At 37.0% G+C, this 13,884-nt stretch overlaps 1 protein-coding gene across 2 annotated transcripts in view; it reads left to right on the forward strand.

The window, feature by feature from the left end:
- The window catches only part of LOC128549590 (replication factor C subunit 1-like), a 43,208-nt gene that overhangs the window by 14,136 nt on the left and 15,188 nt on the right, over nt 1–13,884 (forward strand). For both annotated transcript variants that reach the window (XM_053526595.1, XM_053526596.1), the window contains exons 8-13: nt 3,347–3,453; nt 4,372–4,566; nt 5,383–5,469; nt 10,569–10,748; nt 11,789–11,902; nt 13,017–13,463. In XM_053526595.1, the coding sequence (XP_053382570.1) occupies nt 3,347–3,453; nt 4,372–4,566; nt 5,383–5,469; nt 10,569–10,748; nt 11,789–11,902; nt 13,017–13,463 (1,130 nt within the window). The remainder of the gene's footprint in view (nt 1–3,346; nt 3,454–4,371; nt 4,567–5,382; nt 5,470–10,568; nt 10,749–11,788; nt 11,903–13,016; nt 13,464–13,884) is intronic.

Genomic DNA, 13,884 nt, shown 5'->3' on the forward strand with positions numbered 1-13,884 from the left:
AATCCCAGGGCGAGGAGTATGTTCTCTGTCGAACTATGAAAGTCTTTTTCTTCTGCTCATAAAACTGAATATCAATAGCCTTAGTGGTAGAACTTCTGCTTTGAGTGGGGAAGGTCATGGGTTTGACCCTTGGCCACTTCATACCAAAGACGTGAAAAACGGTTGTAGTAGCTCCCTTACTAGGTGCTCAGCATTGAAAGGGAGACTGGCTTCTCTTCTCTTATCATTGTGGCAATGAATTCCAACAGGAATGAAGTGTTGCAAGTTATTAATACAAGTTGTAGAAATTGCTTCACAATCAACGTAGAAATGAATTCCAAACAAAACTGTGTTTGATAAGCTAACATAGGGCATTATCAAAATTCAAAAACATCCTTGAGTTTTTAGCTCACCTGAGCATGAAGTGCTCAAAGGTGAGCTTTAGTGATCGCCCTGTGTCCGTCGTCCGTCCGTCGTCAGTCGTCAACAATTTGACTGTTAACACTCTAGAGGTCACAGTTTTGGCCCAAACTTAATGCAACTTGGTCAGAATGTTACCCTTAATAAAATCTTGGACGAGTTTGATATTGGGTCATCTGGGGTCAAAAACTAGGTCACCAGGTCAAATCGAAGGAACACTTCAGAGGCCACATTTATGACATATCTTAATGAAACTTGGTCAGAATGTTAATCTTGATGATTTTTAGGTCAATAGGTCAGGTGAGCGATACAGGGCCTTCATGGCCCTCTTGTTTAACTCACCTGAGCACAAAGTGCTCAAAGGTGAGCTTATGTGATCACCCTGTGTCCGTCGTCGTCTGTCAGTCGGCGGCGGCAGTGTCGTCGTCAACAATTTGACTGTTAACACTATAGAGGTCAAAATTTGGCCCAATCTTAATGAAACTTGTTCAGAATGTTACTCTCAATAAAATCTTGGATGAGTTTGATGTTGGGTCATCTGGGGTCAAGAACTAGGTCACCAGGTCAAATCAAAGGAAAAGCTTGTTAACACTCTAGAGGTCACAATTTTGGCCCAATCTTAATGAAACTTGGTCAGAATGTTACCCTCAATAAAATCTTAGACAAATTCGATATTGGGTCATCTGGGGTAAAAAACTAGGTCACTAGGTCAAATCAAAGGAAAAGCTTGTTAACACTCTAGGTTACAATTGAGGTTACAATTTTGGCCTAATCTTAATGAAACTTGGTCAGAATGTTATCCTCAATAAAATCTTGAAAAATTCAATATTGGGTTATCTGGGGTCAAAAACTAGGTCACCAGGTCAAATCAAAGGAAAAGCTTGTTAACACTCTGGAGATCACAATTTTGGCCTAATCTTAATGAAACTTGGTCAGAATGTTACCCTCAATAAAATCTTGGACGAGTTCGATATTTGGTCATCTGAGGTCAAAAACTAGGTCACTAGGTCAAATCAAAGGAAAAGCTTCTTAACACTGTAGAGGCCACATTTTTTACTGTATCTTCATGAAACTTGGGAAGAATGTTGATGATCTCAAGGTTCAGTTTGAATCTGGGTCATGTAGGATCAAAAACTAGGTCACTAGGTCAAATCAAAGGAAAAGCTTGTTAACACTGTAAAGGCCACATTTATGATCATATCTTAATGAAACTTTGTCAAAATGTTAATCTTGAAGATCTTTAGGTCATGATTAAATCTGGGTCAGGTGGGGTCAAAAACTAGGTCACCAAGTCAAATCAAAGGAAAAGCTTGTTAACACCATAGCGGCCACATTTAAGACTATATCTTCATGAAACTTAGTCAGAATGTGAACGTTGATCATCTTTAGGTCAAGTTCGAATCTGGGTCATGTGGGGTCAAAAACTAGGTCACAAGGTCAGATCAAAGGAAAAGCTTGTTAACACTCTAGAGACCGCATTTTTGGCTATATCTCAATGAAACTTGGTCGGAATGTTAATCTTGATGATCTTTAGGTCAATAGGTCAGGTGAGCGATACAGGGCCTTCATGGCCCTCTAATTTGTTTTTTTCCTGTCACCCTTTATAGAAGGCAAAAATAGTGCCCTGATGGTGACTGAGGGCAGTAATAGGAAGTTGTTTAAATGAAACTGTTCTATGTCTGAAATACAGACATCCCAACTTTTTCTGAATGCCAAGTGGGAGTTTTTGCTTTCCAAAGTGGGAGATTGAGGTGTTCAAGTGGGAGATTTTATACCGCGGTAATAGTGTTCATGATAACGAAGCTTTTAACAAATCTAATGATAATATAAACTTATTTGCCCTTATAAAATCACTAGTCTTAAAAAATTCACTTGTCTATATCTTATTATTCATGCATTTTTAATGTTTTGGAACAATAATACATGAAGCCTTCTGTGCAAAAGTAAATAGTTATGGCACTTTAAGCACTATGTCTAAATTCAAAACACCACTGAGAATTAAACCTGCACTTTTATTTCTTTTGTTGGAAAGAAGACTCCCCAGGTGAATTTTACATGACAAACACTGTGCAGCTGTTAGAACTGTAAAAAATAAATGTATATAGCTAAAAGAATAAAAGTTTAAGCAATAGAAAATTTACTGTTTGATTCTCATCCCTGTCAACCAGTATTTAAAACCCCTGGCTCAAATACTTTTATTGATCAAAATCCTGTTATCCAAAATTGAATGTCCGGGTATTGTTACACTTTCGTAGATTTGCCTAAATCTCCAGTTAAAAGGATGTGTTTGACAAATTGTTATGATGCAAAGACAGTTTAACAACATTTGATAGTAAGTGATATTAAAATTTACCACGACATTTCTTCTTATCAAAATGATTTTAAGAGAAATGTTTTTTAAAACCTAGCAGGTTGACTCGGCGACCATCTACTTTCGATTTCAAAAAGTTACAGAAAAAGGTAAAGCCAGTATAATTTCTAATCTAAATTTGATTGAATTTAATTAGATATCTAATGTCTGGATTTTAATTTCAACTGTGACACATTAATCAACACCTGGCTTTGTTAAATCGTGTAATAAACAATAATCAGCACGGGTAGAATAAGGTGCGAAAATATCCGAAAGCTGTTGTTTACAGACTCATCAGTAGTGATACAGTATCAGATAGGCGCAAAGAAGCGGATTATTTCATAATTTTTGTGTGTTTATGTTGTTTTGTTGGGGTTTTTTTAATCGGGAGATTGAGACTTCTGATCGGGGTGATCGGGTTTTACAACCAGAATCGGGAGAAACCCGATCGGATCGGGAGAGTTGGGATGTCTGGAAATATAGTGTAAACATTCACAAAATTCTGTAAACATGGAAGTCTTAATCACCAGGTGTTGTTCATTTTGTTACGCTGTGTTAACTTTTCAGTTTTGTTTATGTTTTGATTTATGATTTCAGAGATGACCAGTCTGTCGAGTAAACTTGCTAGTAGAGCAAAGCAGTCTGTGATATCACCAGAGAAAAAACAAGGCATCCTTGTGGCTGATACGCCTGATTCTAAACGGGTATGTATTCGAAGTAACTGTTAATATGATAAGGGACACATTTCGCTACAAGTATTAGAGATTAACTGTAAATTTGGTAAGGGGCCATGCTGCATGAAGGATAAATGGGTATGTATTAAAGGTAACTGTAAATTTGGGGAGGCACACATTTCATGCAGGGATATATTGATATATATTTGAGGCTGTTGTAAATTAGATAAAGCATACATTTCAGTGAGTATTCGAGATTATCAGATAACTTAAATTTGATAAGGGACCTGTTTCATGAAAGGGATATGTAGTCGAATAATACAGTAAAACCCTTGATCTCTAGAGGTCGCAAGCAGATAAGCAAACTGCTTAAGTTATACAGGGTTGGGAGCAGTCCAAAGATATGTAGAAAATATAAGGAAAACAGCCTAGGACAAAATTAAGTGATGGAGCAAGTCTGGATGCTACAGCCTTCGATACTGGAAGGATGAGTTTCACAGTATGGTCTTAAGTATGTGATTAAGATAAAGCTTACTTTCAAACACTCACACTTGAAAAGAAGGCAGTTGTTTGTGTCACTTTTAAGGTAAAAGAAGTCAGTGTTTTCAGTATTAAAAAAACAGTTTACACAGTTACAAAATTCAGCTGAAAAACACAATCACATATATCTAACAGTCTGAAATCTATAAGATTTAACACTACATATTTATTTGAAGAACAAGAAGCAATGAAAAAATTGTAAGTTAAAAATACATTTGAATTTGGGAAGTTTCATGAAAAAAAAGCTATAGATGCACTGTACAGGTTTTACAATACGTTGGTGTTGATGTAAGTTTGCTGAATTATATTTAAGTCTTCCTAATCATATATTTAATCAGTCCTGTATCTAACAGACGTAAGTACACAGATTGTTAGAATATATATGTATTAATTATTTTATCTCCACAGCCCTCTCCAAAGAAAGCCAAAATGGAGTTTGTTATGCATAGGACTGAAAGAAAATCTGACACATCTCCAACAAAGCCTAAGGAATCTCCAACTAGGCCTGATAAACACACCCCTCCGAAGAAAACTCCAGATAAAGGGGGAAGTAAAACGGGGAGTGCCGAGAAGAAAATCAGTCCGGCTAAAACTGATTCTGAGGTAATATAAATTGCCTACATCAAGAGTAAATGTATGTGGTCATTCTATATGAAATTTAATATATGTTTGTCTGCCTGTGAGTGTATAGTTGGAAATCAGTGCAGCATCGGTAGAATGAATGGGAAGACTTAATATAGTAATGTGGAAGTAGATGCTCTCAGTTCAGTAGTTAATTTGCCAAGAAATTTATTTATTGGAGAAAAAGTGTTTTTTCATATGCGTACTACTACTACTATTACAATGCACTAAACTTATTATTAATGATGTAGTTGTATTAACTAAGTGAAGAAGTGTGAAAAACCAAACAAAACCTTTGAAGACAAAAGGTTTAGGCGACAATGCAGAGAAAAAAAGATGAAAAAGTACATGTACTTGAAGAAAACTGAATTTCACCCAGAACTTGAAAAATGATCTTTCATCAACTTGCTATGTCTGTAAGGAATAAATTTTGAATAACAGTAGAATAAATGAAGATAGTTAGAAAGAAAATATGGTATTTTCTCACTTGTAACTTAAATATGCATAGGTGGTGGTCTGTGACCATAGTTTATTGCAGTTTTCATAGACTTTTTTTTCTGCCATAATACTTTTTGAAAATAAAATTAATGTTGATAAAAGTTAATAAAAGCTGTATGGACTAGGATTTCAAGACATGGTTTGGAGAAAAGATGACCTTGAAAAATTAAAATAATTGCTCTGGAAGTCTTTGAAAAGTATCTGAATTTTGCCTCAGATGTTCTGTATAACCATGTACAGTAGCATAAATCTTGAATACAATTGTATTGTTATGTTTTGAAATCCAGCTGTATTTTCCAGACACCAGGTCATAAAGGTGGAACTGGGTATAGGTCTTATTTGAACCGGGCTGGTCCGCAGGCACTTGGCTCCAAGGAGGTGCCAGAGGTAGGTTGACCTGAATTAGTTGTATGTTTGTTTAAGCATTTGACCATTTAAGCATTTAACTGTTTCAGCATTTAATTGTTAAAACATTTAACTTTTTATACGCCCGTTTGAAAAACGGGACGTATTATGGGAACGCCCCTGGCGGGCGGATGGGCGGGCGGGCGGGCGGGCGGCGTCCACAGACCTTGTCCGGAGCATATCTTCTACATGCATGGAGGGATTTTGATGAAACTTGGCACAGTTGTTCACCATCATGAGACGGAGTGTCATGCGCAAGAACCAGGTCCCTAGGTCTAAGGTCAAGGTCACACTTAGAGGTCAAAGGTCAAATTCAAGTATGACTTTGTCCGGAGCATATCTTCTTCATGCATAGAGGGATTTTGATGAAAGTTGGCACAATTGTTTATCATCATGAGACGGAGTGTCGTGCGCAAGAACCAGGTCCCTAGGTCTAAGGTCAAGGTCACACTTAGAGGTCAAAGGATACAAGAATGAAAACTTTGTCCGGAGCATATCTTCTTCATGCATAGAGGGATTTTGATGAAAGTTGGCACAATTGTTCATCATCATGAGACGGAGTGTCATGCGCAAGAACCAGGTCCCTAGGTCTAAGGTCAAGGTCACACTTAGAGGTCAAAGGATACAAGAATGAAAACTTTGTCCGGAGCATTTCTTCTTCATGCATGGAGGGATTTTGATATAACTTGGCACAAATGTTCACCACCACAAGACGGAGTGTCATGCGCAAGAACCAGGTCCCTAGGTCTAAGGTCAAGGTCAGATACAAGAATGACTGTCCGAAGCATTTCTTCTTCATGCATAGAGGGATTTTGATGTAACTTGGCACAATTATACACCATCATGAGACGAAGTGTCATGCGCAGTTCCCTTCTTTAGAATTACTTCCCTTTGTTGTTACTATAAATAGCTTATATTTTAACTTTTTCATTACTAGAGGTAGGTAAAAATGGAGACCACTTTTCTGTAGTACAACATGCATGTTACATCCAATTTTGAGGTGTATTTTGACCAATCTCTACCTGGTAAGGATTTTTGTGTGGACTTGCAATTTTTTTTTTTTTTTTTTTTTTTTTTTTTTTTTTAAGATTAACTTCCCTTAGTTGTTACTATAAATAACTTATATTGTAACTTTTTTATAATTGACCATAGGGAAAACCAAGACCACTTTTCTGTGGTACAACATAGTTGTTACTTTCTAATTTTAGGTGTATTTTAAGGTATCTCTACCTGGTAAGGAGTTTTTTTGTGGACTTAGAAAAACAAAAGAATTACAATGATTACTAAACAACCATAAAATTAAAATTACATCTGCAAATACAGGTGCTAGAGTAAAGAAATTTGCTGTGACGGGCGTATATTGTGACATTCTGCCACTCTTGTGAAGCATTTAAATCTGAATTCCAACTTGCCCATAGGGCAACCTAGAACTGATTTCAACTTGCCCCCTTAGATTCCAGCTTGCCCTGGATCTCTTCTTTAAAAACACGTTCAATCCCAGAACATTCGGGCTAGTGCCTTTAAAATAATACTAGCCAAAATTAAAGTTAACTTTGCTAGCCAGAAAAATAATTGGTATTTCAGCATTGTATGAAATGAAACAGCATTGCTTTGTAGAAATACATTCCTGTAAATGTATAGTCATAACATTTTCTTTTATATTTTTTCTCTGAAAGTCAGAATAAACGAAAACACAGTCCCCTGTGGTAACTATGGCTTATCATTATCCTTATCATCAAAGTTATATTTCTCATTCACAGAAGGGCTTCCATAAGGATTCAATTTCATGGAGTCAGTACTGCCTAACATTAAGATTTTGCAGTCCCTTTTTAATTTACTTGGAGTCCTGGTATTACTTTGTACAATGACCCTTATCCTCATCATTATCAGGAAATATCATCTTCATATTTATTTGGTTCAAAACATGGTGTTAAGTAATAGAATTTTAAGAAAAGGACCACTAGAATGATAAGAAAACGTTATATCATTGTATATTTAACAAAAACTATTTTATAGTTTTATTATAAGTATAGCAACAGTCAGCATTAAATATTAAAATCAACAAACTTACTGTTCTTCCTCTACATAATGAAAATCCACAAACAACTAATGTACATTTTTATACTCTTGATGTAGAATTGTGTCAAATTATGTCAGTCACCCAGCAGTGTCCAACCAGTTAACTTTCATCCCACATCAAAGAGCAATAGCGAAAATCAATAAAGGAAAATTTGCCTTTAAAGTCAGCTGCCATGTGCTGGTGGTTTATTTCAAGCTGTCAAAATTTGTCATAGATATCAGTTGTGTAACCTAAATAGGAGAGGATAGAAGTGTGTGCGTTTTTTTTTAATACTGTAAAAGTTGGATTTATAATTTTCGAAAGTAAGTAGCAAATTAAACTTTGACTTTGAACTGTCTAATTACTCACCAATTTCCAAATAAAATTTATTCATTTAACTTTTTTGTGCTAGAATTGTCGGTATCATTACGACAGTTATTTCTATTGTCTTCAGACTTCGGAGCAAACGACTTACCAACTTAATCCAAGACAAATGCATGTACTTCTTTTTATGCCTCCGAAGGGAGGCATATAGTTTTTGAACCGTCTGTCGGTCTGTCCGCAATTTTCGTGTCCGGTCCATATCTTTGTCATCGATGGATGGATTTTCAAGTAACTTGGCATGAATGTGTACCACAGTAAGACGACGTGCAGTGCGCAAGACCCAGGTCCGTAGCTCAAAGGTCAAGGTCACACTTAGACGTTAAAGGATAGTGCATTGATGGGCATGTCCGGTCCATATCTTTGTCATCGATGGATGGATTTTCAAATAACTTGGCATGAATGTGTACCACAGTAAGACGACGTGCAGTGCGCAAGACCCAGGTCCGTAGCTCAAAGGTCAAGGTCACAGTTAGACGTTAAAGGATAGTGCATTGATGGGCGTGTCCGGTCCATATCTTTGTCATCGATGGATGGATTTTCAAATAACTTGGCATAAATGTGTACCACAGTAAGACGACGTGTCATGCGCAAGACCCAGGTCCGTAGCTCAAAGGTCAAGGTCACACTTGGACGTTAAAGATCATTTTTCATGATAGTGCATTGATGGGCATGTCCGGTCCATGTCTTTGTCATTCATGCATGGATTTTAAAATAACTATGCATGAATGTGTGACACTAAGACGATGTGTCGCGCGCAAGACCCAGCTCCGTAGGTCAAAGGTCCTAAACTCTAACATTGGCCATAACTATTCATTCAAAGTGCCATCGGGGGCATGTGTCATCCTACGGAAACAGCTCTTGTTATTATCGGCAATCAGCGCCTTCTCAACATGTCAGCTGATCTGAATGACAGTTTACATTTTACAGACGGTCTATTTATCGAACATGCTTTAGGAGGCAGTCAGACATCAAGAGTTAATCACCGCTTTGATAAGTTACAGGGCGGAGCTAGTCACATCATTAACTGATGTTACTGTGTATTGATTTTGTTCTCCTTCGAAAACAAAAGAGCACAAAATTGACGTTTGCTGGATATTAGGGTGGAGCGTGAAGGTTGGATTTTATACTCGACTGATCTGCATATTACTCGACTCGGGCTTCTGGCTGGCGGTTTAAGTCAAAGACTATTTTCACAGTTTGCCCGTTGGGCAATTCACCAGTCAGTTTTACTTGCCCGTCATGGTTTTTTACTTGCCAGGGCAATCGGGCAAGCGCTTATTTCGAACACTGGCGAAAAGAATAAAGGAAACTTTTAATAAAAGTATTCACTATTTCAATGCATGTAAAATCAATTTTGGCAAATTGTTTTGCTATACCCATCTATGGTTCATTTGTGAACTAATACTTAGAGACAACTTAACATCTTCATTAATCCCCCGCCACAAGTGGAGGGTTGTTATAGGAATGGTCTCCGTCCGTCCGTCTGTCCGTAACACTTTTGTGTCTGCTCCATATCTCCTAAACCCCTTGAAGGATTTTCATGAAACTTGGGTCAAGTGATCACCTCATCAAGACAATGTGCAGAACCCAAGAGTCAGCCATGCTGGCTCAAGGTCAAGGTCACAACTCAAGGTCAAAGGTTTGAGACTTCCATTTTATGTCCGCTCTATATCTCCTAAACCCCTTGAAGGAATTTTATTAAACTTTGGTCAAATGATCACCTCATCATGATGATGTGCAGAACCCATGAGTCAGCCATGCTGGCTCAAGGTCAAGGTCACAACTGAAGGTCAAAGGTTTGAGCCTTCCATTTTGTGTCCGCTCTATATCTCCTAAACCCCTTGAAGGATTTTCATGAAACTTGGGTCAAATGATCACCTCATCAAGACGATATGCAGAACCCATGAGTCAGCCGTGTTGGCTCAAGATCAAGGCCACAGCTTATGGTCAAAGGTTTGAGCCTTCCATTTTGTGTCTGCTCTATATCTCCTAAACCACTTGAAGGATTTTTATAAAACTTGGGTCAGATGATCACCTCATCAAGGCGATGTGCAGAACTCATGAGCCAGTCATACCGGCTCAAGGTCAAGGTCACAACTCAAGGTCAAAGGTTTAAGCCTTCCATTTCGTGTCTGCTCTATATCTCCTAAACTCCTTGAAGGAATTTTATAAAACTTGGGTCAAATGATCACCTTATCAAAATGATGTGCAGAACTTAGGAGTCAGCCATGCTAGCTCAAGGTCAAGGTCACAGCTTAGGGTCAAAGGTTTGAGCCTTCCATTTTGTGTCCACTCTTTATCTCCTAAACCCCTTGAAGGATTTTCATCAAACTCTGGTCAAATGATCACCTCATCTAGAGCTCATGAGTCAGCCATGTCAACTCAAGGTCAGGGTCACAACTCAAGGTCAAAAGTTTTAGCTCTGTATCTCATAAAGCCCTAGAAAGATTTTCATGAAACTTGGGTCAAATGATCACCTCATCAAGACGTTGTGCAGAAGTCATGAATCAGCCATATCAGTTCAAGGTCAAGGTCACAGCTAAAGGTCAAAGGTTTACCCTTTCACTATCCATAACAGTGGCGGGAGATTTAGCTGTCTTTCAGACTGCCTTGTTTTAACTGTAATTTTATCTTTAAGGGAGCAGAAAACTGTTTAGAAGGGCTGACATTTGTGATCACAGGAGTTCTAGAGTCATTTGAGAGGGATGAATCTAAGTCTATGGTGGAGAGATATGGTGGAAAGGTTACTGGAAGCCTCACTAAGAAAACAGACTACCTCGTGGCTGGCAGGGATCCTGGACAGAGTAAAATGTCAAAGGTAAAGTTTGGTTTTTGGTGTTTTCGGATCTTACGTATCTTTGTTTACATATACAGTGCAAACCTGCTATAATGCTGCCAATGGCAACCAGAGAGTCGAACCATATTAACATTGAACAGTATATGTCTTGCCACAATTTTACAAGAGGAAAATGTATTTACTTGACAGTGTTTCATAAACAGTTCATAACTCCTATTTACTTTGCATCATATTATTTATGAAATGATTGAAATATTCCTTTTGTAGCAATATTTACTAATAAAATGCAGTGAATTGTTTTTGGATAAGGTAAAAGAGATGTATATAATTTCTCAGATTTTTGAAACAACTCCGTTTCAGATAATGGTCTTAATTATTGATAAAACTTATCATTAAGTCATCTCTGAATCTAAGTACCTCTGCTGTTTGAAAACAGCATGCATGTTTAATGAAATAGTTCTGTGGAATATTCTCTTGTCACATATACATGTAAAGCTGATCAGCCTAAGAAAGAAATTTACATGCACATTTGATATAGTACTACTCGGCAAAGATGAAAATCGTGGGCTGAGCGCGAAACTATTGTAACTTTATATGAATAAAGAACAAGATACAATAGTTTCGCGCTCAGCCGTCGAAATGTAATGGGCAGGAAAGCTTTCGGCTGTATGTGTAAAGCTGAAATGTATGGATGAAATTGTTGGGTCGTTTGATTTTAAGAATATATAGATTTAAAAGATTTGAGCTACAGTGTGACCATATTACATTGGTGTACACAAAATGTGTTAAATTGATCCACGATTTATCATGAGTGCAGTGTATTTGATTTAGATTGCAGTTGGGATGATTTTGTTGTTCAAAACTGTTATAACCTCAGCAGGGTTAAAGTCAGCAACCTGCAGGTTGAGAAAGAGTCATCTTCTCTTGTCTGTCGAGTTTCCCATTTTACACTGTGATAAGTTCTTGAAACTTAAAGTAATTCAGAGTATCATGAATAAAATATTCTGTGGACATTTTGATTGACCCAGAAATATCAGATCTGAACTTATTCTTTATTCTAGGCAGAATCGTTGAAAACCAAGATTATTGATGAGGATCAACTGCTAGATTTAATCAGAACACGACCAGGCAAGAAGTCCAAATATACCATACAAGCTGAGGAATCTTTTAAAAAAGTCAGTACTACATACGGTAACATACTGATAAGATTTATATTTAGGGATAAAGCAGCTAAATGTTAATATTATATGTAAAGCTTATGCTAAAGACAAAGTAAAGTTTCTGAATTTTTTTGCCCCCGAAGGGAGGCTTATTAGTTTTCAAATGTCCGTCTGTTCATCACAACGTTAACTTTTTGCATGAAGGCACTTTACTCGCAGACCACTTCACCCAGGACCTTCAAACTTCAAATGCTGATAGTACTTATTGAGTACACGACCCCTACTGACTTTGGGGTCACCAGGTCAAAGGTCAAGGTCACCAGGTCAAAGGTCAAGGCGCTGCGGGGGCATTTGTCACCATTAGTGACAACTCTTGTTTTTCATCATTTTTTGAAGAAATTTAAGAAACATTTCCATGAATTTGGGAGAAAGTGAAACATTACATAATGTTAATGAAAAAAAAATTGAAATTCATCATGGTATTTTAATGTTATTTTAAAGCTTTTTCAGCAGTAAATATTACTTACTGAATTCAGTATACACACAAATGTTAACTGTGCAGCAAAGTTGATGTTAATTAGTAAAAACCCTAAATATTTAGTCCTTTGAGATTTGAGTTCAAAATTTGAGGCGAAAAGACATGTTTATACTTTGTGACTGCCGCATTTTAACAAAAGTAATTTTATTTAGGGGAAAACCCTGAAGTGGTAAAAGAATTTGTAACAGATAGTACCATAATCATGATAACGCATTCATGTAGATAGGCAGAGAATATTGGTTGTCGGTGTGTTTTCACTTAAACTTCGAAGCAAGATATAAACGTTATTTTTATTTAAATAAGTATAGACTTTGTACAGAAATGTTGACTCAAGATGCAACGTTTGTATAAGTTGTTATTCTACTTGTAAACAAAGTTCTTTTCATTTCATTCTATTACACTTTGGATAAGATTATGAGAAATATTTTGACAAAATACATTTACTCCAGATAAATTTGATCTACTCCAGTTTTACATACTAGGGCATAGGGTTATGTTAAGGACTTCTAAAACAGACCATAATTAAGTTACTCATCTACTTTATGTTACAACTCGTTGATTTGATTTCTACCTATAATTGGTCTATTTCAGGAGAATTCACTGCAAAAAATGGCATCCGGAAAATTAGATTCTTTTAAGAGAGACACTCCTACAAAATCAGAAAGTGTTAGTGATTCTAAAATGCATACCTCATCTGAGTCAAACAGTCAATCAGAATTAACTAGTTCGCAAAATGACCAATCAGTGAAAAGTGGTAAAGTTCAAACTGACCAATCACAGCCCTCGTTACTGTGGGTTGACAAATACAAACCAACTCAAATGAAACAGATTATTGGTCAAACTGGTGATAAAAGTAATGCTAAGAAGTTACTTCATTGGCTGAATGACTGGCATAGAAATCAAGCTGCTGGAGTTAAACCTGTGACTGGGAAATTCTTTGGAGGTGGCGGAAGTGGTGACGGGGCGGGGTTTAAAGCAGCTTTGTTGTCAGGACCGCCTGGTATAGGGAAAACTACAACAGCAACAATTGTTTGTAAGGTAAGTCCATTGTGGTACCACTTCAGCTGATATTTATTTTTCAGTTTGTACCTGCATGAAAATAGTTTGTTAGGATGATCTTACTGTATAAGACAGGGTTTTCCATACCAGAGGGACCACATGGATTGAGATACTGGGTGTAAGCAGGGTTTCTTAATCTTGCGGGTCCAATGGTTGCCATTCACAGGCAGATGTAAGATCTTTTTATATCATATCACATTGAAGAAATGGATCCCAATTATACATAGATTTCAAGGGTAATTCCCGACATAATGTATGTAATTTGTGACAACATTATGTTACTTAAAACTAGTACAAGTAACATCACTAAGTGTACACTTTTACAGATAATTGTTCCTGTCCCTGGCATGTAATTGGACAAATGTATACTTTCCTAACTGGGTAGGCTAGAACATCTTTT

The sequence above is a fragment of the Mercenaria mercenaria genome, chromosome 16, assembly GCF_021730395.1.
Source record: "Mercenaria mercenaria strain notata chromosome 16, MADL_Memer_1, whole genome shotgun sequence".
In the NCBI taxonomy this organism is placed as follows: domain Eukaryota; kingdom Metazoa; phylum Mollusca; class Bivalvia; order Venerida; family Veneridae; genus Mercenaria; species Mercenaria mercenaria.